Here is a 21,350-nt window from a genome sequence, read left to right as displayed (position 1 = left end):
AGGTAAATAAAACTTGAGGCAGTGAAAGAACTAAAATGCACAGCCGTAACCTTATTTTATTTCGGGCTCTTCTGTCATGTCTAATCGCAGGGAAATCATTTAGGTAATAATTACTAAATTATTAATAATTAAAAGGGGGTTGCATTTTTAATGCGTAACTAATATAAATACAGGATTTTTGGAACGAAATTAGCTGGCGTTTAAATTTCAAACTCAATATGACTAAGAAAGTGGCAGTAAGTATCAATGGGCAAACCTGAATTGCTGACTCAAGATCATCATTTACTCATTATACCATCACGTGTCCACCCTTGCGGAATCGGTCAAAGTAGGACTTGAAGCAGGAGGTGTCGGAGCCAAGATTTTCCAAGTTCCAGAAACACTACCAGAGAGCGTTTTGGAGAAGATGCATGCTCCTCCAAAGAAGTCTTACGAAGAGGCTACAGTGTCCACGTTGCAGGAATACGACGCATTTATGTTTGGTATTCCAACTAGATACGGTAACTTCCCTGCGCAATTCAAGAGTTTCATTGACCAGACCGGAGGCTTATGGGCTTCTGGTGCACTTTACCACAAACCATTTGGCGTTTTCGTTTCCACAGGCACCGGCGGTGGAAATGAGATGACCGTTGTCAACTCTTTGTCTACATGGGTCCACCACGGTATGATCTATGTGCCATTGGGCTACGCTAAGGTGTTCTCATTGATGACAGACCTGAGCCAGGTTCGTGGCGGTTCTCCTTGGGGAGCAGGCACTATTGCTGGTGCCGATGGCTCAAGACAGGTGACACCACTTGAGCTTGAAATTGCCAAAGCACAAGGTACAGAGTTTGCCAAGGTTGCGCTCAAGTTCTAGAAAGGTTCACGAGATTTGTTTTTGAGATTATAACGAATATGGCAATGAAATTCAGGTATGATGTAACTTACAAAAAATTACTGTAGTATTCATAGTCTGCCTCAAGGAAAGTCGATTTCGGCATTTCGGAGTCATAGGTCATATACATGCTGATGATATCATTGACCCATTCGAAGTTGAAGTTATCTGAATACGTTGACGAGCTCTCAGACTGTTGCTTGGAGGGCACGTTCCGCTCGCTGCTAGGAACAAGGTAAAACTGCTCCGAGATATCGCCCAGTTCATGCTCCATACTGATAAAACTCATCTCTGAAGACTCAACGTGATGTGAAGTGTTGGAGGATGCTTCATTTGACGTGTGCACACCGTTGGTGAGCATAATACTTGCAGACGACTTGTTCGTCGTCTCCAAACTCGTTTCGGAGACATTAGTGTTGGAGCTTGACTTCTTCCAAAAATTCCGTTTGTGCTTCGAGCCTAACCTCAGTTGGTTCACAAATCTGTGAACAGTTCTTGCACGCTCCAGCATTTACTTTCAGGGAGATAAGAAAATGCTAATAATGTACATGGTCGCCAGCAGAACCAGAAATTGCCAGCAGAACATCCTAACTGGCGCACGAACATTTGCCCATTTTGAGCTCGAACGACACATCAGAACACCATCTTTCCTCCAAATCTTTCAGCTCATCACCCCACTTAGCTCTGTCGTAAGGGTTGGTGCCCATTTTCATTATTTTGTCAATGTAATCTGGCCTGAGATCATTTTCGGTAGTATATTCAATAACTTCTTCCAGCATCCAATTTTTAGGAACAAATAGCGGGTTAACTTTGGATGCTCTGCTCAGCCGTTCGCTGTCAGATAACTGCTCCCGCTCCACTCTGTCTTTAAAAACAACCAGAAAACTTTTTAACTCTTTCAGAATATTCTCCTTAGTGTAGTCGTTGACCAGGTCTTCCTGGAAATTTTTAGGTATGAAAAGCTCGGCAGTGGCCTCGTAGTCAAGCTTCTTCTCCAGTGGCACGTGCTGTAAGATCTTGAAGAAGTCGTTGTAGTCGATCTTGGTGGCTCTCAGCATCTCAAACATAGGACCCAAAATTTCTGTGTGGTCGGTGTCTCTAGGACTGATACCGATTCTTTGGCAAACCAGCTTCAAATAGTCATCCATAAACAACTTCTCATACACTGTGCCTGCTATCTCAATAATCTTTCCTGCTCTTTGGATCATTCTTTCTGTCCATTCTTGCTTGATACCAGCCTCAAAATCTGGAACATCTAAAAGCTCCTGGTCAGCTCCGATTAGCTCAGCAACATCCTCGCCAAGCTTGACCAGATTGAACCAAATTGCACTCGGGGTGTTGGCAAAACTGTACATTCTTGTGTGATCGTCATGGTTGGACGTGTAGTTTGGATCAAAGTACTCCATAAACGCGAATGGCCCAAAATCCATCGACAGGCCAGTGATGGAGGTATTGTCGGTGTTTAAAACACCATTCAAGAATCCATAGACGTGCCACAAGGCTACAGTCTTTGCATTGCGAGCAACAATCTCAAAATACATCTTGTCGTAACGTGTAAGAGTGATGTTATGTTTCGAGATTTCTTGTTCAACTTCTCTTTTTATCTGCTCGTCCTCAACCATTTTGTTGTGGAAAACCTCATCAATCACATAATTGCTAAGCTCGATCAGCCCCTTGCGGTCTTCTCTCCATTTGTACAGGTCGAAAGTTCCGATTCTGATCCATGTAGGCGCCATTCGACAGACTACGGCACATTTTTCATGGCGAGCGCGCATGGCATACGTTTTTGGAAGCGCAGTGATAGCCAATGCCCGCGTAGATGGAATGCCAATTGCTGATAATGCCTCACTTATCACAAATTCACGGATGCTCGAGCTCAAGAGCGCCTTTCCATCTGCAAACCGAGAGAACGGTGTCAGTCCAGCTCCCTTGAGCTGCAGTTCGTATCTTTGTCCATCTCTAGCACTTTCAACTTCAAAAAGGTTCACAACTCTTCCGTCACCTAATTGCCCTGCAAATTGACCAAATTGATACCCGGCGTAAGCCTGGGAGTAAGGAAATGGGTCGGTGAGGTACTTTTCCCCAGACACCAGCTCCTGGAAGCTTTTATCTTTAGCCTCTGACGGGTCCAGCCCTAATGTCTCCATTGCGTACGGTGAGGCTGTTAGAAAGCGGTATTCTTTACGGGGGGTAGGTTTGCAATAGGTGTAGGCGCCGCCAATAAGACGCCTCGCGACATGGAAGAGTTCCTGTGGGGTTGAAGGATCCAGAGCTACCTTCACGCTGGGAATCCGCGGATCGGGCGTGAGTTTTTTGGTGAAAGAAGATGTTTTTGGCAGTGACTGAAGGGTCATTCGTTTGGACATTGATAAAAAACGGTTTTCGCAATTAGTCTTTCTGTTGAGTCATTTGCTCTTTTTTTCACTTAGTTCCTGCTTTTATATCACAGGTTTTTTTTTGGATTGGATAATTATTTTTTTTTCATAAAATGGAGGTGTTCGTTAACGAAAAGATAGGAGCCGACGACGCTGGCGCGGTCGGCACCAAGGAGAAGCCATTTAAAACCCCGGCCTATGCCCTGTTCAAGGTGCCTGAAGCCAAATTGATTGTCGCCAAAGAAACTGAACAAGGTGAAGAATACGTTGACATCTCACCTTCTGCTTTGAAGAAGGCTAAAAAAGGAGCTGAGTCTCTGAAGAAAAAAGAGGAGAAGGCTCGCAAGCAAGCTGAAGAGGCTGCTGCTAAGGATGCAGAGGAAAATGCCAAAATGTTGGAGGCCATGAAGATTACTATTGTTGAAGATAAATCTCTTCCGCCAGCCAAGAAAATCAAAATCATGTCCATTGGAAAACACATCGAGGAGAGAGTTAAGGTCCAAGGATGGATCCACCGTTTGCGTCTGCAGAAGGGACTTGCCTTTATTGTCTTGAGAGACGGTACTGGTTATGTTCAGTGTGTTTTGAGCGGAGACCTGGCTAACGCATACCAGACCCTGTCTCTCACCATTGAGTCCACTTTATCCATCTACGGTACGATCAGAAAGCTTCCTGAGGGTAAGTCTGCTCCCGGTGGAGTGGAGTTAGCCGTGGATTACTACGAAGTGGTTGGCTTGGCTCCATCTGGCAAAGAATCGTTCACCAACAAGATCCAAGAAGGAACCGATCCATCGATCTTGATGGACCAAAGACATCTTACGCTCAGAGGAGAAACCTTGTCTGCCGTGATGAAGGTCCGTGCTGCTCTTCTTGCCGCTATTAGAAGAGTTTACATTGAAGAATCGGTCACTGAGGTGACTCCTCCTTGCATGGTGCAAACCCAGGTTGAAGGTGGATCAACATTATTCAAAATGGACTACTACGGCGAGGAGGCTTTCCTGACGCAATCCTCTCAGCTGTATTTGGAGACCTGTCTTCCTGCTTTGGGAGACGTCTACTGTATCCAGGAGTCTTTCCGTGCTGAGAAGTCGCACACCAGAAGACATTTGAGTGAGTACACACATATTGAAGCCGAGCTGGCCTTTGTGACGTTTGACGACTTGTTGAGTCACATCGAAAGAGTCATCACCAAGACCGTTCAATATGTGCTGGAAGACCCTACTGCCGGTCCTCTCGTGAAGCAGCTGAACCCAGGATTTGTGGCTCCGCAATTGCCTTTCAAGCGTATGCAGTACATTGAGGCCCTGGATTGGTTGAACGAGAACGGCATTCCAAACGAGGACGGTGAGAAATTCAAGTTTGGAGACGATATTGCCGAAGCTGCAGAGCGTAAGATGACCGACACCATCGGTGTCCCTATTTTGCTTACCAGATTCCCTGTTGAGATCAAGTCTTTCTACATGAAGAAATGCGTCGACGATCCAAGAGTCACCGAGTCTGTTGATGTACTGATGCCTACTGTTGGTGAGATCACAGGTGGCTCAATGAGAATTGAAGACACTCAAGAACTGCTTGAGGGCTTCAAGAGGGAGGGTATCGATGCCAAGAGCTACTACTGGTTTGTGGACCAAAGAATCTATGGCACTTGTCCTCATGGAGGCTACGGTCTGGGTACTGAGAGAATCCTTGCTTGGTTATGCAACCGTTTCACCGTGAGAGACTGCTCGTTGTACCCACGGTTCACTGGCAGATGTAAACCTTGAATAGAATTTAATTTTTCAGGTGCTCTATAGTTCCGTTTTTGTATTTCTCAAACTGGGCGATTTTTATCTTGGACTTCAACAAAAATTTTGTCATTATGATTTCTTCCATGCTTTCCCTGCTCTCGCTGAGCGAGCCAACTCCCGAAGATGCTATTACTGTCAAAACGCTTGTGTTCAAGCCAAAGACACCAAAGTCGCAGGCTCCGGTTCCTGTGATCGTTGTGGCCCCTGCCTCTGTCCAGACTCCTGGTGGAAGTATTGCCAAAGCTGCAGCAGTGAAGGAGCCAAGACTGGCCAACGACGAGCTGACACAGGAGTTTTTTGGCATTCAAGCTAGAGAGTTCACTATCGCTTCCTTGGGCAACGACCACGTCGGTAAGGTCAAGGTCCTTGTCGAACAAAGTATCCAAGCTGATGAAAAAAACTACGTTATCTCTAATTCTACCGGAAAGCTAATTCTCACCGGAAAACAACTTTTGGGCTTCCTGGAGTCCTTTGAGCCTGTAATTGTCGATTTTGCAGCCAAGGAGGCACCAAAACCTGAGACCAAGACCGAGGCCAAGATCGACGATGCCAAGCTGATCGGCGTGACCGTTGATAAGGAACGTGATTTCTCTGGCTGGTATCAGCAAATCCTGACCAAGGGAGAAATGCTCGATTATTACGATGTGTCTGGATGTTACATCCTGCGTCCTGCGTCCTACGCTATTTGGGAGAAGATTCAGAGATGGTTCGACGACAGAATCAAGGCTGACGGCGTCTCTAACGCGTACTTCCCAATGTTTGTGTCTTCTAGAGTTCTTGAGAAGGAGAAAGACCACGTCGAGGGATTTGCTCCTGAGGTTGCTTGGGTGACAAGAGCCGGGTCCTCTGACCTAGAAGAGCCAATTGCTATCAGACCAACCAGTGAAACCGTCATGTACCCGTACTATGCCAAATGGATCCGTTCGCACAGAGACCTGCCATTGAAACTCAACCAATGGAACTCTGTCGTTAGATGGGAATTCAAGCACCCACAGCCATTCCTCAGAACCAGAGAATTCTTGTGGCAAGAGGGCCATACAGCACACCTCACCAAGGAGGAAGCTAGCGAGCAGGTCAGCAAGATCCTGGATCTTTATGCGGGCGTTTACGAGGAACTGCTTGCTGTTCCTGTCATTAAGGGTGTTAAGACTGAAAACGAGAAGTTTGCCGGAGGTTTGTACACCACCACTTGCGAGGGATACATCCCAACCACTGGTAGAGGTATTCAAGGTGCCACCTCTCACCATCTCGGCCAAAACTTCTCCAAGATGTTCAACATCTCTGTTGAGAACCCTCTTGGTCCAGAACATCCTAAAATATATGCCCATCAAACGTCTTGGGGTCTTTCTACCAGAGTTATTGGTGTCATGGTGATGATCCATTCTGACAATAAGGGTTTGGTCATTCCACCAAGAGTGGCTCAGAACCAGGTGGTGATCATTCCTGTTGGTATCACCAACAAGACCACGAAGGAGATTGAGAACAAGCTCTACGAAACCTGCTCCGAGCTGAACTCTCGACTCAAAAAGGCCGACGTCCGTACTATCACCGACTTCAGAGACAACTACTCTCCAGGATGGAAATTCTCCGACTGGGAGCTAAAGGGTGTTCCTGTTAGATTGGAGGTTGGTCCTAAGGATATTGCCAACAACTCTGTCATGGCCGTGAGAAGAGATAATGGAGAAAAGACTGCTCTTTCTCTCGACACTGTCGAGACTGAGCTGCCAAAGCTTCTGGAAGCCATCCAAAAATCTCTCTTCGATGCCGCCAAAGAGAAATATGACAGCCACAGAAAGATTGTTACCGAGTGGAAGGACTTCGTTCCAGCTCTAAACAAGAAGAACGTTATCCTTGCCCCATGGTGTGGAGTTCCAGAGTGCGAGGACGACATTAAAGACTCCTCTGCAAAGAAGGATGACGGAGAGGACTATGAGACCGACGAGAAGTCTCCGTCCATGGGTGCCAAATCTTTGTGCATTCCATACGACCAGCCAGAGCTCAAAGAGGGCCAGAAGTGTGTCAAATGTGGCAAGCCGGCCGTCAACTTCACTATGTTCGGTAGATCTTACTGATGGTGTAGAGGTGTAGATATCAATGGAAAATTTCGTGCTAATATATACACTTCAGGGAAATAATGTATGTATCTCTCCGGACGGATCTGCGGCGCCAATTTCGGCGATATTCGAGTGGATCTGGGTGGATATTACCCAAGTCTATCAAGGACATTGCACAAAACCCTCCCCAGATTGGCGACAAGATTAAGCTCAATGGATGGGTGAAATCTTTGAGAATATCCAAAAATGTTGCATTTGTCGACCTCGTCGACGGTTCCTCGCACGGAGACATCAAATGTGTCGTTCGCCCACCTTCACTTATTCCAAAAGCACTAAATACCGGCGCTGGAGTTCAAATATCAGGTGTCTGGACAGAAGGTAAGGGGAAACAGAATTTCGAGCTACAAGTGACTGAGCAGCCCGAATCGCAGATCCAGGTATATGGTGGAGTTGAAGAGCTGTATCCACTGCAAAAGAAAACACATTCCAGCCAATTCCTACGAAGTATACCTGAATATCGGTGGAGAGTGCCTGAGGCCGGCTCTATTCTTCGGATGAGCTCTAAACTAGAATCTTCCTTCTCAAAATTTTTCGACGAACACTCGTTCTTCAAAACCCATCCGCCAACAGTGACAAGTAGTGACTGTGAGGGGGCCGGCGAGCTTTTCCGAATTGAGTCAGATTCAAAGCTCGGCAGTCGAGAGCAATTCTTTGGTAAGAAAGCATACATGACAGTTTCGACTCAATTGCATCTTGAAGTTTTATGTGCAGCCTTAGGTCGTGTCTGGACGCTCACTCCATGCTTTCGTGCTGAGGAAAGTGACACAAATCGCCATCTATCTGAATTTTGGATGTTAGAGGCAGAGATAGCTTTTATTGACGACGTGAGCCAATTGACTCGATTCTCAGAAGAGATGCTGCGCTACGTAGCTCGCACCCTTCAAAACAGTGGGTTCGATGAATTTTCTGAGGAGACTAAACAACGTTGGGACATGCTGGCAAATGGCACTTACACTCAAATCACTTACTCAGAAGCTATAGATCTCGTGCGCCAAAATTCAACCAACTTCAAGACAGTTCCAATGTGGGGAGACAGCCTGGGCTCTGAGCACGAAAAGTGGCTTGCTGGCGAATATTATAAGGGCCCTGTGTTCGTGACGAACTATCCTGAAGACCAAAAACCTTTTTACATGAAAAAAAACAATGATGGTAAAACCGTGGCTTGTTACGATTTGCTGATTCCACAAATTGGAGAGCTAATTGGCGGTTCTTTGAGAGAGCATGATCTGCAAAAATTGGAGCAGGAGACTGCTGACCGGCAAATGGATATTGGTCCGCTACAATGGTACCTTAACCTCAGAAAGAACGGAAGCGTGCCACATGGAGGGTTTGGCATGGGTTTTGAAAGATTACTCCAATATATGAGTGGAGCTGAGAATATACGCGACACCATCCCATTTCCTAGAACAACAAATCATTGTGCATGTTAGAGGTAAATCTATATACAATAGCACTGTGTGTGACACACGACAATGTGTTATCAGAATTAATTTATTTTTTTATTTTCTATTAATTTATTGGAATTTTTGGGAATTTTTTTCTGATTTAATTAATTTATAGTACACGAAAATTTATGAACCTCTGACCACATGCTTTCGGAACCGCCTCGCTCATCTGTGAAACTCCCGGTACTCAGTCTTCCTCCGGATGTGCCGTCTCCGATTTCCTCGCTGTCATTGACTAGCAAACCGCATTATATTCTACCGCCTCCAGTCACCAAAAACACGGGACCGGCTTCCTCCAACCTCCTCCCCTACACGCTTTCGAAGAGTCCGGAGAGCAGAGAGACATCACCAACTGATAAGCCTGAGTCCGCAATGTCTTCTACGCCTGAACCGAAAGCTGACGAGGAAATTAAACGCGAGAAGCCTGAAACCGGCGGGGAAAAGCGCAAGCGAGGACGACCTCGCAAATTCCCACCTCCTCAGCCAGATGTACCTTCGGAAAAACGCAAGCGTGGAAGACCAAGGTTACCGCCGTTGGAAGAGAGGGAGAAGTCGAAGTACATCAAAAAGAAGAAGCCTGACCAAAAGGATGACAAAAACGGGAAAACAGGATCCCAAGGTATGCAGATCCCAGAATACTCGTTCCAACTGAATGAGACTGCTACTTTTTGAATTTAGAAATATAGTCTTACCGCTATAATTTTGCGTGTGGTTTCACCAACACGTTGATTAAAACAATTTTTCCGCTCAACATGTCTTCCATCCCTTTTTTCAATACGTCATCCAGCTCCTTGCATTTCTGCACAAAATAGCCGGTCCCACCCAACGAGCAGCTGATCCTTTCGTACCGAACTCCAAAAGTCAACGCCGTCGAAGGGAGTGGTTTTTTGGTGTATGGAATATACTCACGTGGGTTTTCAACTCCATTGTATATTCCAGAATTATTGAGCACTATTATCAGACAGGGAAGTCGTTCTCGGACCAGCGTCTCGATCTCCATAGCCGAGAATCCAAAGGCGGAATCTCCTTGTATGACAATCAACGGCTTATTTTCCTCAGTCAGTTTCGCTGTCACTGCATATGCCAAACCAATGCCCATCGTGCCATTGGTCCCTGCATCCAATCTTTGGCGAGGCTCGCATAGATACAAACTCTGTCGGGACAGATCCATTGTACGAGCGCCCTCGGCCACGATGTTCGCATCAGCCGGTATGTGTTTTCTAATGGCGGCTAGTGCTTGAGTGTGACTAGGCATAAGATCATCATTTACAATTTCTTCCTGTTGTCGCAATGCTTGCTCTCTTTTCTCAATCAGCTCAACGACTATTTTTGGAAGCGCTGGAAACTGGTGTCCATTCAATTGGTCGCTGACGGAGCTCATTGTGCGTCCCACGTCTCCCAGGATTCCCAGCTCTAAAGTGCTCACGTTCCGCGCAAGCTCGCCGGCGTCAGTGTCAATTTGAACGATTTTGACATCTTTGTTGAATTTAGGAGGTTCTCCAAAATGGAGAATCCAGTTCAATCTGGCCCCTGCTACTAGCACCACGTCTGCATGCTTTAAAACCAGTGACCTTGCAGAAGAAACATTACGATCGGAAGCATCCGGAATTATTCCTTTTCCCATTGGCGTGGGAAGGAATGCGATTTGGTGAGTTCCCACAAACTGTCTGAGTGTCTCTGATGCATTTGCTGCTCCCTTCCCAATTATCAGCAGCGGAAACCTGGCATCTTTCAGGAGTTCACTGGTCCTTTTTATTCTTGTTAGTTCTGGAGTTATAGTCGAGAGTAATGAAAAATCGAACTTCATCACTCGAATATCTTCGTAGCATTCTTGTTTGATAAGGTCGTCTGGCAAGTCGATATAGGTCGTCCCGGGAACATCTGCTATAGAAGTCCAATATGCCCTCTCGAGGAACTGTGGTATTTGGCTGCTTAAAACTGCACGAAAGCTACTTTTTGCCCATGGCTTCATTAGACTGACCTGATCCAGTTCTTGAAATCCGCCTTTTCCTTGTAGGCATATTTTAGTTGACCCGGCCATGACCATGAGGGGCCATTTGTTGGAGTTGGCGTTGTAGACGCCGGCCAGGGCATTGACGATCCCTGGCCCTCCAACAGTTAGTAAGACCCCCGGCTTGTTGGTTAAATAGCCGTATATTGAAGCTGCTAAAGAGGCTTGCTGTTCGTTTCTAAAGGGAATGAACCGAATGCCTTTCTCAATGCAGGCATCAGCGATCTTCTGGTTAGTTGAATTAAATCATGCTACCTTACCTCAACCACTGGAATACCAACAATACCAAAGACATGCTCCACTCCTAATTGCCGGAGCGTTTCCGCAATGAGTTCTGCTCCAATCATGATTAAAAATAAATACCCCAGATTTTTTTTTTTGGTAGCCTAATTTATTAGCGTAGATCAGTCATAATATATAATCTGAGACAAAAGAGTTCGATCGTTAAAGTTGATCCACTGATTTTTCTCGTGGTAGTCGCGCAATTCGTTATCCAAGTATTCCAACTTTCTTTTGTTGCTCATTAGCGTGACAACGTCAATCAAAGACGAAGCAGACGATGAATGCCCCAGGTTTCCGCGTAGAGCACCCCTCTTGATGCAGCCAATGGGATCGTCCACCCGGTTAAAGTCCAAGGGAGGAATTTTCACAAAGTATCGCGTGTAGAACTCGAGTTCTTGCTCAGGCGTCATGTAGCCGTCTTCTGGACCAAAATCTGACTTGAAAGCTGGATCCACAGTGTGTTTCGCCGTCTGGCTTCGAACTTTGGATAGATTTATCGGCGTAAGCCGCGAAATGGGAGACTGGTCTGGTTTGTCTCGGACAGAAATGGGAGTAAGTTGGCGGGGAGAAGAGTTCACGTTTTTCATTTGGGTCCGCAAGCTCAAAACTTCGTTTCGTGTGTAATCTTCCTTTGTGGAATCATCATCTAACTTGTGTGCCTCTAATCGTTCGTCGTGCTTCGTCATTGGAGGATCTGAGTCTTCTGTGAAACTGTCGTCCAAACGCTCACAGTCATCGGAGGAAAACGTGCGTGGTTTTTTCGAGTCGCTCTTCAGGGCACTTAGATCGTCCTCTGAAAAGTCGTCCAAATCAATAAGAATCGAGTCTTTTATGGTGTTGCTCTTAGACGTTGCGCCATCCTGTTCCTTGGTCGCTTTTTCAGCCTCAGATCTTGGTTCTTCGGGCTCTTCGCTAGCAAGAAGAATAGACTGTCCTATAGTGGACCCCAAAATGCTGGAGCTTCTATTCGCCCTGCTAGAGGAGCTGAACAGCTCTCTCAATTTCACCTCTTCGTCATCAGATGCCTCCAAATCCGAAACGTCATCCAACAGCCGCCTCTTTTTGGCATTTGGTACCTCTTCTTCCTGCCTCTGGCGGACCAGCTTGGAAGCAGATCGAAAACCAGTCTCCACTCCGTCTGGAATGAAGAACGACTTAATTGAGGGTTGCGCCTCGTCGCGTTTTTCAGCAGCCTTCTTGCCCTTTTTGGTCTTCCCTCTGGTGGTGAGCTGTGTTGCAAGGCGCAAAAATGCATCACTGTCATCTGTTTCCTGTATTATTTCCTCGTTCTCTTTCGGAATGTCGATCAGTTTCTTCTCTGGTCTAGGATTACATCCCTTTGGAACGATACGGTCTGATGGATGGAAGCGAATATTATTCCCTGCTTGTAAGTGAGTCTGTATCCAGCTGTAATTATCCATGGCTTTGTCAAACTTATCGCGCTCATTGCTTGACAGAAGCAAAATAATCCGACCATCTCGCTTTCTACCGGTTCTTCCCATTCTCTGGATGTTCTTAATCGGCGAAGACGTCGAGTCATAACACACAATCAGATCAACTTCTCCAATATCCAGCCCCTCTTCACCTATGGAGGTCGCAACCAGCACGTTATACACTCCCTTTTTGAACTCTGCAATCAGCTCTTTCTGCACCCTCTGCGTCATTCCCCGGAGCTGTGCGTCCTCAGAGCTTCTAACACGGTCATTGGGACGGAGTTTCAGTTCAAACTTAGGCTTGGTTTCTTTCCTGGGTTCTGATTGTTTATTCTTGCCACGCCCTTTGGGTCCATGCTTCTTGACAAATGATTCCGAGTCAAATTTCTCTTTTTCCTTTGCTTGTCCAATGAAAATGTGCGGTTTAAACAACTCTCTAGGCCTGCTGGGATTTCGGGCATGAATGATGCTGTTTGCAGACTCTAGACATTTCACAATATCCAATGCACTTTCACGGAGCTCGGTAAAAATGATAACTTTGGAATTGAGGTTTTGTGTCTCATCAAAAAAGGATTCCAGCTCGTCCACCATATGCTGCATTTTCGAGTGCGAGAAAATTCCCCTGATGCGCTCGCCTTTTGCAGACTTCTCCTCATCCTCGACAATCATCTTCTCGACCCTATTTTTCAGCTCCTTGATTCTAGCATGGTAGTAGAAACTGGCTGCTATTTTGTTGGTCGACTTCTTATTGTCGTACTTGGTTGTGAATTCGGTAAATTTGTCGAGGAAGTACGAGTAAAACGTCTGTATCCCATAAACATAGAGCCTACGCAACAATTGACCCACTGTTCCCAGTAGTTGTAGCTGGAAGTAGTACGTCCATTTGATTCCCTCTGCCAGCGTAGGATTTTTGATTACCTTTTGAGATTTCTCCATGGCTTGAAAATGGTTTATTTTCGAGGGATCCGTGATGTCGTAAATACCGCTGCCATTGGCTTTCCGAAGCACGGGAAGAATGGCCTCACAAATCAATTCCACAATTAATGCAATGCTATCAGTGACTTCGCAGTCAATTTTCAGAATGTCACGGCCCTTCATATATTTAGCAGTGTCCGGGCTGTCTTCAGTGCGAACCTCAATTCGCGATATCACTAAATTATCAACAATTCCTTGGATCGACTCAACATCAGAACCAGGAGTAGCAGACAAACCCAGAATCCGGACACTTGTGTTGAACTTCCTCATGTATGCCACAACCGCTGCATACGCATAAGCACCTTTGGATCGATGAGCTTCGTCTACCACTAATAGCACAATGTCTTTGGGATTTAGCGTACCGCTCTTCAAGTCATTCTCGACAACCTGGGGAGTCGTGAAGAAAACGCGTTTTGAGCGCCAGATCTCTGCGCGATTCCGTCGCGTTTTGTCAAGAAGAATAGCCGTTTGATCACTTGGAATGCCCGTAATACCATAACAGGCCTTGATTTGCTGAGCAACCAAAGGCCTAGTTGGAGCCATGAATATCACTTTTGCATCACGCGTCCAGCGAAAAAAATTGAGCATTACCGTGGATGCAATGAACGTCTTTCCCAGACCCGTGGGCAGCACGCAGAGTAAGTTCTGGTACAATGCCTGTTTAACAATTTCAAATTGGTAGTCTCTGACCTCATAATTGGTTGGGTAAACAAAGGTCTCAAGCGCGCTGTAGTTCAATGGATGGTGTGTGGGTCCGAAACGAATGTTTTTCTCGCGGATCTCTTCATAGATCGTGGTTCCGTTGCCGTTCTGGAATTCAAGAACGCCGCCATCCAGTGTGCGCTGTCCTATTTTGCGCACCTCAGAAAACCGATTGATCGCGCTGCCCGAGTTGCGTCGAGGTTTGATCTCGTTCAGAAATACAATTTCTTCCTCATCGCTGAAATCGTCGTCAGACGACATGACAAAAATATAAAGATTAATGCAAACGCGTATTATTCTATATTATTTTTTTATCTGCACAGCCGTGATCTTCAGAGGTACTCCTTGCTGAAGTTATAATTGATAACGATTTTATCGACCGGATTAGAAAGCGACTCGTAGTAATCTTTGAGGACTTGGTTCAGTTTCGAAAAACTGACGTTGTAAATGATGCTCAGTGAGTTCAAGCAGTTGTTGAAAAGGTCTTTCTCCAATTCCTGGGCATGTTTTTTACTGACCTCGCTTTCCTCTCCACACGTCATCTTGCCCATGATCTGCGCCGAAAGCTCTGTTGATAGCTGCTTGATATACGTCTTCAATTTGGATGATTCGAACTTGCTCAGCAGCTTGCTCATATTGGCAGTGGAGTACGCGTTTGTGCGCGATGGATTTGTGCGGGACTTGATCAGCCCATCGATGCCATCTAGCACCGACACGAGCTCTCCAATCGCAGTGGTCCTAGCGTAAGAGTCACAGAAATCGTTAAGCTCGCTCGATTTCAGCTCCTCAATCTTTGTCCTAATGGCAGGAGGCAAAGTACTCAAATTCTTGACTTCTTCACTCAGCCACTTGTAGTTAAGTAGCAGAACCAGGTGGCCTGCTACAGTCTCAAGAGCAGATGGGGCTGTTTTAGTAAGTTCCAGCCGAGTGTTCTCGCTAGCTGTTCTAGCAAGAAGAATATCATGTTGTCCTGTGAGTTGAGCATTTCTATGAAGGCAAGTGTTGAGCCCTTCCCAAAGTTTGTTGTAGTCGCTATCTAGCTGCTGCTTAATAGCATATTCCGAGACATTAGCAGCTCCGTTCAAGGCCATCATGTCTTCAACACGACGGAAGAATTCAGGGAACGCCTTACTGAATTTGTAAACTTTGAACCCGACCGGCTCTTTTTCCATAATATGCAGCTGGTTGTCAATGTGTCTCGTCCATATAAGGACTAGCTTTGAGTCCATTCGGCTCAGCATGTTAACCACATACTCTTGGCCTGTCGACGAAAGATCGGCAATGAGCTTTTCGGCAAACAAGGAAATGATTGGGAACTGCAGCATGTCCTCCTTGACGATTTTCGACACAAACTTGAACAACTTGTAAATCGATTCTCCAACGATCATATGCATAAGATTGAATGTCTGGTCACTAACATCACGATCTGCTTCCATCTGAGAAACGTTGGAATTGGTGAATTCACCAACTCGCAGAGCAAGTGGCTTTTTAATCATCTTGACAAAGTTGTACTCTTCGGACGACGACAACGAAAAGAACTGAATCACAAAGCGTTGGTGTGTAATAACCATATTGAAAAACAGCCTTAATAGCTCTAATAGCGCCGTTGCAAAAGTATGTTTTGCCAGCGGTTCTGGCGAACTGCTGAGAGACTCCTGAGACGGTGTGCCCAACCCAAGCTCCTGCAAGATTTTTGTGTTCGAAGACATCTTCTTGGATTCGGTTGTTGGCCTAGTTCGTTTCGATATTTCAAGAATAATATCTTTTGGCTCGCTATTGAACGAAAAAGGTGGAACCTTGGCTTTTTGCTTTTCGGAAACAATTCTCTCAACAAGGACCGAAACAAAATTCATATAGAACTGTGAATAAGCCTCCTTATGCTCAACAAGCATCTGCTTATAATCATCTGGCGACACCTGTTTCACGAACGCAACCAAGCCTTGTAACGTCATCAGCTCCGCCAGTTTACGTTCGAGAGCAGAATTTACAGCATCCAACGAATTTTCCGTCTGAAGTCTTGAATTCAGACTTGTCACCGATGCCTTGACCAGCTGACTTAATTGTTTTTTGAAGCCATTGACAAACATGGAAGCGGCCTTCTCGTACTTAGACTTTTTTTCTTCCAAAGCTCTCATTTGACCCATTTCTTCATCATCGGATTCGTTACCTCTGATCTTCATCAATGCCGCATACAAACTGCCCAAAGCAGCCTCAATATTTTCATTTTGTTCACCAATGGTAATCCGCTCATTCAGCAAGCGGCTCAGGTCTTGGTCTGAAATATCCACAGAATGCAAGATCTCGTTGAGCTCTTTCATAAGAAGCTTTTTATTCGTAGTCTCAACTTGAAGGCCTTTTCCCTGTTTCTCTATGTAATCAACCTCATCTTGAAAAGAGGCCAGTTGGATTCCGTAGAAAGCCAAGATTGGATCAATGGCCTCGCATTCTTTGATCGACCTATTGATAGCTTGGTTGACTGCTGACGAAGAGCCTACGACATCCGTCAGCGATTCGATTCTCTTGAACTGTATTCTTTCCAATTCCTTAAGCAGCTTCTTCCGCAGAGACTTCGAGTCGTCCACCTTGGGGTCCCACCCTATCTCATCAAAAAGCTCAGTGAGATCTCCACCTTTTGGACTTTTATTGTCAACTCGGCTGAAAGCCCTCGATCTGGCATGAGGCCTCAGCAAATCCATGGTTGTATTTTCTTCTTCTTCATCAGAGATATCAAAGTCAGGGACGAATTTCTCGGCCTTCCCAACATTATGAGGGACTGGGGAGGGCACTTTAAGTGAATTGATGGAAATTTCTGGCTTTTCCGGGAACGAAGTGTTCGTGCTCAAGTTTAATGGCGCTGTTTCTGGTTCGTCATCAGCATAGTCGTCGAACACAGCTTCGTACTCGTCGTCTTGTGTCAATTCCTCAATTTCATGGTGAGATTTGCGGTGTCCTATAAACTCGATTGACTTGACAGATCTTGGTGACATAGACCCGCTGTTACTTTTCAAAGCATTCAAGGTTTGCATCTTTTCCATCTCTCGTCTGGACTGCTCAAGTCTTTCCATCTCCAGTCTTTGTTCCCGTTGTTGCCGGTCACGAAGCTCAATCTCTTGCTTTTGTCGCTCTAAAAGTTCCTTCTTGCGTTTCTCCTCCTCCACGCGTTCCATCTCGCGCTGTTGTTCCTTTCGCTGCTGGTCTCTTAACTGCTGTGCCCTTATTTCTTGTTCTTTGCGCTCCCTTTGAACTCTCTCGCGTTCCTTGCGCTCATTTTCTTGCCTCTCGCGTTCTTTACGATCCTGCTCTTTGCGATCCTGCTCTTTGTCTATACCCCTCAGAGCGGAAGTCGTTCGTTGAACCTCTCTTGAGCGCATGTCACCTTTGCTGTAGATGCCTGGCCTTGATGGAGACACAGCTCCTGCAACTGGAACGGGAGATGCAATACGTGTTCCAGGCGAACTATGGGCAGTTGGTGTGGTGGCCGATGTCCCTGTTCGTGTTCCACTGGTCATTGTAGTTGAGCTCTCTGCGGTTGCAGAGCGACTGGGAAGTTTATGGGAATATTTCTGAAGAAGGGGCTCCAAATGGAAATAGTCGACCGAGCAATTCACCATCTGAGGAAGCTTCTTACCCCCGGTGTATCTGATATAATGTTCAAGCACAGAGGTGAGCCAGACTCTCCTCTCTTTGGGATAGCTTGTTTCCCAGTAGTACCTCTTGCCCATCTCAAAGATAAAGCCTGTCGGAATTTCTGGATCGAGCTCAATTTTAGTGAGCTCTTCGAAATCCCAGGTTCTACCGATTTGGACGCTGGAGTCAGGGTTCTCTCTTGCCTTATGCAGACGAATCCTTCCAGATGACCTCACAGACAATATCAGAATGCGGTCCTTCTTATTACTGGCGGGGCTATTGTCGGGTGGCCGTTCAGACTGAGACTTCGAGTCCTCAATGATACGAACGTGTGCCAGATACTTCTCAGCCCGGTGGCCGGACTGATCCGTCTCCCTAAATAGATATTTGTTGATTTTGGATATGTCGAGCTCATACTGACGAGCCAGATCAATTGATGAGTGAGAGGCCGTTTTCTGATGGCCCTTTGTGGGTTGGCCTCTGATCATAACAAATAAATAATTTCCAGAGATCTGTTTATATTGTTTGTTCTGTAATATCGAATTTAATTAAATTACATCCTTGCACCAAACTACAACTCAATTAAACTCAACCAAAAGCTTACCCTTGACGTAACCAGTTTGGAACTTGTCGACAGCCTTTTGGAACTCCTCAAACTTGTAAATTGTATCCACAAGGACGTTAAACTGTTTCTTCTCCCACATGTCGCTCACAGCCTTAGCGTAGCCCGCACCATCGCTAAGGTTTCCGATAGCAAAGTCGTAGTTGGAAAGTCTAAGTTTTGAGAGAATCTGTTCTCTCAGATTTCCTCTGGATGGCAACATATCTGTGTACCTGACTGTTCCGTAAGTCATGGTATTGCTTCCCATAACCTGAATGTACTTTCCACCTTCTCTCTTGGTCTTCAGGACGTCCTTCAGACGTCCAACCAGAACCTCGTCTCTGCAGGTATCGAAGATAAGATCGAACTTTCCGTGTTTCTTAGCGGCTTCGACAATCTGCTTGTACTCTGCTTCCTTGTCATGGTAGTCCACTGTTTCGTGAGCACCAAAATCGTAAGCAATACTGTTGGACTTCGAAGAGCAGGTGGTGAGAATGTACTTGGCACCCAGATGTCTGACGATCTGAAGTCCCATCATACCCACGGAGGTTCCTCCACCAAGAACAAGGACATTTGCGTCTTTCAGATTCTTATGTCTGGTGATCAGCTCGTATGCGGTAGCAAATGGAATTACAATACCAGCAGCCTTCTCCATAGGCAATCCTTCAGGAACTTTTGCGATCTTTGTTTGTTTGGTCACATCAATGACCTGGTAGTTTGCGAAGGATCCATAAGGAGAGTAAGGACTTATAATATCCCCATAGATCTTGTCTCCAGCCTTAAAAGATTTTACTTCGGAACCTGTTTGCAGGACAACACCAGAGAAGTCTCCACCAAAACCTTTTGGCTGGCCTCTCTTCAACCATGTCGGACATAATTGCCATAAACACACATCGACAGGGTTCAAGGCAGCATATTTTGTCTTGACCAAAATTTCAGTTGGAGCCAGGAAAGAGGATTCGGAGCGACCCTTGATCTCTCTCTTGGCAATTTCCAAAGGCGTGGTATAATTGTAGTAAGTGACCGCTTCAACGGTCAGGGTGTTGTTGACAATTGGAGCTTCAGTCATATGAAAAGAAGAAAAACTTGCCTTTGAGTGTTTTTTAATACTTGCGTCAAAATCCTCACTAAAAAATTAGCCGAGCGTATGCCGATTTTCCCGATATTATTAATCATCATAGTTTATATTTCTGGAAGCTTCTTTTATCAGCAAACAGCAATCGCTTACTATGCGTAGCCCAACTAACTATTCGCCGATAGAGCTTTGTTGCTCGCTAGCTTGTGTATCCTCCTCGTCATGCCCCGCCAGCTCAGCATCTAGCTTCTTGCGCGTCTCCTCGTCAGTCACCTCGTAGCAGCCTGCTGCCTCGTCCACCACCGCCAGTTCCAGACCAGAGTTCAGGATCTTGTCGAAGTCCTTGTGGTTGATTCGCCATCCCAGTTCCTTGCCCGTGAGATAGGTGATCACGTGGTCGCAGTAGCCCAGGATGTCAACGTCGAATTCGCAGTGGTAGATGGGATCTTTGTTAATCAGAATTTGCGGGACGTGATTAGGAACAAGGTTGACAATTTCGCTGACTGGAGCCACTTTTAACGATGTCCCTATGCAGATCAGTAAATCGCATTTCTCGATGTCGCTCTTGATAGTGGTGTGGAATTGCTCCGGCAAGTCTTCTCCAAAAAATGTAATATCAGGCTTCATCACTCCGAAGGAATTTACGTACTCGAATTTTCGCGAGTAAATGCCCTCGTCCTCCATCTTGTCCAGCTGGGCAAGCAGGCCTTTTCTTTCGTTCTCACAGAAGGGACAGTAAGCGATTTCCTGGCGTCTGAGGTGTCCAAAAAGAGTCTCTCCGGGCACCTTGTATTTGCATGTAATGCAGCTTGCAGTCGCAAACGAGCCGTGGCACTGGACAATCTTTTCTTTTAGCACCCCTGCGTTGGCTTCCAGATTATCGATGTTTTGTGTGTAATTTCGAAGCAACTTCCCTTTGTCCTGCAACAGGCGAATAAAGCCATGTAGTGGTGTGTAGGCAGCTTCTGGAGGCAGAATCATATGTGCAATCGAGTAAAACACCTCCGGAGACCTTTTGAACACCTCCAGACTGAAGACGTCCTGCGGGTCGTCGAGCCCAAGATGCTTCATTCTTGCATAGAAACCCTGCGACGATCTAAAATCGGGAATTCCCAAAGAGGTGGATATTCCTGCACCCGTAAGCACCAGGACGTTTTTGGCATTTTCCAGCGCATTTTTGACGTGCTCAATCTTGTGAAAGCTGGGAAGTCTTGTGCGGATCTTCAGCACGCGATTCATGGCTTTCTGCATAAAAAGAATGCATTTTTGCATGAACTCCTCTGTTTGGTCCTGATTTTTGTAAAAGCGACTCTCGTATCTAGGCGTATAGCCAAGCATACCAGTGACATGTAGTATATCTTGAGGCGAAGGGTCCACGGGTATAGTTTTTTCCAGAAATTCAACAAATCCGCGCAACTTGAGGAAACTTCTGGCGTACGAGCAAACGTTTTTGGTGATCTTGATATTAGTCAGGAGAGGAAGCGAGTCCCGGTCAAAGTAATCCATTTTGTCAAAAGGCGGTTCCGACTCGTCGGCCTCTTCAAATGCAATTTCTTTAAATGCAAGTTCGTCCACCATGAACGTATCAGAGTCTTCTGATGAGACCTCTGATTCGGAGCTCGTATCAACGGGAGTGCTGGATTCCAATTTGGGTATTTTCGATTTTTGGTTACCATCCGAGCTATCGCCACCAATTTCGATAATAGGACTGCGTGGTCTTTTGGGCAAGTCTGCGTCTTGTAACGGAGTGATCGGCATATTCACACTGTCAGAAGCCGAAAGCGACATGTTTATTAAATTCGAAAATTGTAAGAACTAACAATTGATTACCTAATTTTTTTTACCTCAGATCGCCAGTTTGGCATATCTGCTTATGTTAGCTACGCCTTGCTTGGCTACGTTCAGTGATCGAGATGCGCTACAAGTCCAGGGTAGTGGCAAAAACACGTCGATTGGCCAGCTGCCAATGCAGCCACTTTGTCTTCAACGAGGATCCAGCCAAGCCAGATCGCACAAGCCCGGGATCGGTTTATTGTGTCTACACAGAGA

At 45.9% G+C, this 21,350-nt stretch overlaps 12 protein-coding genes across 12 annotated transcripts; 5 read left to right on the top strand and 7 right to left on the bottom strand.

Moving 5' to 3' along the window:
• Nucleotides 1–218: 218 nt before the first annotated feature.
• On the top strand, nucleotides 219–856 carry HPODL_00550 (Protoplast secreted protein 2; the record flags this gene model as incomplete). The annotated part of the gene is made up of 2 exons (XM_014080506.1): nucleotides 219–236; nucleotides 275–856. 2 exons carry the CDS (start codon nucleotides 219–221, stop codon nucleotides 854–856), a joined length of 600 nt encoding a protein of 199 aa, XP_013935981.1.
• Nucleotides 857–923: 67 nt separating this feature from the next.
• On the bottom strand, nucleotides 924–1,385 carry HPODL_00549 (uncharacterized protein; the record flags this gene model as incomplete). The annotated part of the gene is made up of 1 exon (XM_014080505.1): nucleotides 924–1,385. The coding sequence occupies one exon, from the start codon at nucleotides 1,383–1,385 to the stop codon at nucleotides 924–926; it is 462 nt and encodes a 153-aa protein (XP_013935980.1).
• A 76-nt stretch (nucleotides 1,386–1,461) lies between these two features.
• Nucleotides 1,462–3,240, bottom strand: HPODL_00548 (uncharacterized protein; the record flags this gene model as incomplete). The annotated part of the gene is made up of 1 exon (XM_014080504.1): nucleotides 1,462–3,240. The coding sequence occupies one exon, from the start codon at nucleotides 3,238–3,240 to the stop codon at nucleotides 1,462–1,464; it is 1,779 nt and encodes a 592-aa protein (XP_013935979.1).
• Nucleotides 3,241–3,362: 122 nt separating this feature from the next.
• On the top strand, nucleotides 3,363–5,012 carry HPODL_00547 (Asparagine--tRNA ligase, cytoplasmic; the record flags this gene model as incomplete). The annotated part of the gene is made up of 1 exon (XM_014080503.1): nucleotides 3,363–5,012. One exon carries the CDS (start codon nucleotides 3,363–3,365, stop codon nucleotides 5,010–5,012), a length of 1,650 nt encoding a protein of 549 aa, XP_013935978.1.
• A 95-nt stretch (nucleotides 5,013–5,107) lies between these two features.
• HPODL_00546 (putative proline--tRNA ligase) lies at nucleotides 5,108–7,108 on the top strand (the record flags this gene model as incomplete). The annotated part of the gene is made up of 1 exon (XM_014080502.1): nucleotides 5,108–7,108. The coding sequence occupies one exon, from the start codon at nucleotides 5,108–5,110 to the stop codon at nucleotides 7,106–7,108; it is 2,001 nt and encodes a 666-aa protein (XP_013935977.1).
• Nucleotides 7,109–7,941: 833 nt separating this feature from the next.
• HPODL_00545 (Mitochondrial asparaginyl-tRNA synthetase) lies at nucleotides 7,942–8,580 on the top strand (the record flags this gene model as incomplete). Its single annotated transcript, XM_014080501.1, has 1 exon — nucleotides 7,942–8,580. One exon carries the CDS (start codon nucleotides 7,942–7,944, stop codon nucleotides 8,578–8,580), a length of 639 nt encoding a protein of 212 aa, XP_013935976.1.
• A 159-nt stretch (nucleotides 8,581–8,739) lies between these two features.
• On the top strand, nucleotides 8,740–9,267 carry HPODL_00544 (putative secreted protein; the record flags this gene model as incomplete). The annotated part of the gene is made up of 1 exon (XM_014080500.1): nucleotides 8,740–9,267. The coding sequence occupies one exon, from the start codon at nucleotides 8,740–8,742 to the stop codon at nucleotides 9,265–9,267; it is 528 nt and encodes a 175-aa protein (XP_013935975.1).
• Nucleotides 9,268–9,289: 22 nt separating this feature from the next.
• On the bottom strand, nucleotides 9,290–10,953 carry HPODL_00543 (putative 2-hydroxyacyl-CoA lyase; the record flags this gene model as incomplete). Its single annotated transcript, XM_014080499.1, has 2 exons — nucleotides 9,290–10,831; nucleotides 10,867–10,953. 2 exons carry the CDS (start codon nucleotides 10,951–10,953, stop codon nucleotides 9,290–9,292), a joined length of 1,629 nt encoding a protein of 542 aa, XP_013935974.1.
• Nucleotides 10,954–11,010: 57 nt separating this feature from the next.
• HPODL_00542 (fanconi anemia group M protein) lies at nucleotides 11,011–14,259 on the bottom strand (the record flags this gene model as incomplete). Its single annotated transcript, XM_014080498.1, has 1 exon — nucleotides 11,011–14,259. One exon carries the CDS (start codon nucleotides 14,257–14,259, stop codon nucleotides 11,011–11,013), a length of 3,249 nt encoding a protein of 1,082 aa, XP_013935973.1.
• A 71-nt stretch (nucleotides 14,260–14,330) lies between these two features.
• HPODL_00541 (Exocyst complex component SEC3) lies at nucleotides 14,331–18,113 on the bottom strand (the record flags this gene model as incomplete). Its single annotated transcript, XM_014080497.1, has 1 exon — nucleotides 14,331–18,113. One exon carries the CDS (start codon nucleotides 18,111–18,113, stop codon nucleotides 14,331–14,333), a length of 3,783 nt encoding a protein of 1,260 aa, XP_013935972.1.
• A 90-nt stretch (nucleotides 18,114–18,203) lies between these two features.
• Nucleotides 18,204–19,295, bottom strand: HPODL_00540 (uncharacterized protein; the record flags this gene model as incomplete). Its single annotated transcript, XM_014080496.1, has 1 exon — nucleotides 18,204–19,295. The coding sequence occupies one exon, from the start codon at nucleotides 19,293–19,295 to the stop codon at nucleotides 18,204–18,206; it is 1,092 nt and encodes a 363-aa protein (XP_013935971.1).
• Nucleotides 19,296–19,472: 177 nt separating this feature from the next.
• Nucleotides 19,473–21,089, bottom strand: HPODL_00539 (NAD-dependent histone deacetylase SIR2; the record flags this gene model as incomplete). The annotated part of the gene is made up of 1 exon (XM_014080495.1): nucleotides 19,473–21,089. One exon carries the CDS (start codon nucleotides 21,087–21,089, stop codon nucleotides 19,473–19,475), a length of 1,617 nt encoding a protein of 538 aa, XP_013935970.1.
• Between the last annotated feature and the right edge of the window lie 261 nt (nucleotides 21,090–21,350).

This window comes from Ogataea parapolymorpha, chromosome III, assembly GCF_000187245.1.
Source record: "Ogataea parapolymorpha DL-1 chromosome III, whole genome shotgun sequence".
NCBI lineage: Eukaryota > Fungi > Ascomycota > Pichiomycetes > Pichiales > Pichiaceae > Ogataea > Ogataea parapolymorpha.
The sequence above is the reverse complement of the archived record's forward strand: the minus strand, read 5'-3'. Positions and strand labels throughout refer to the sequence as shown.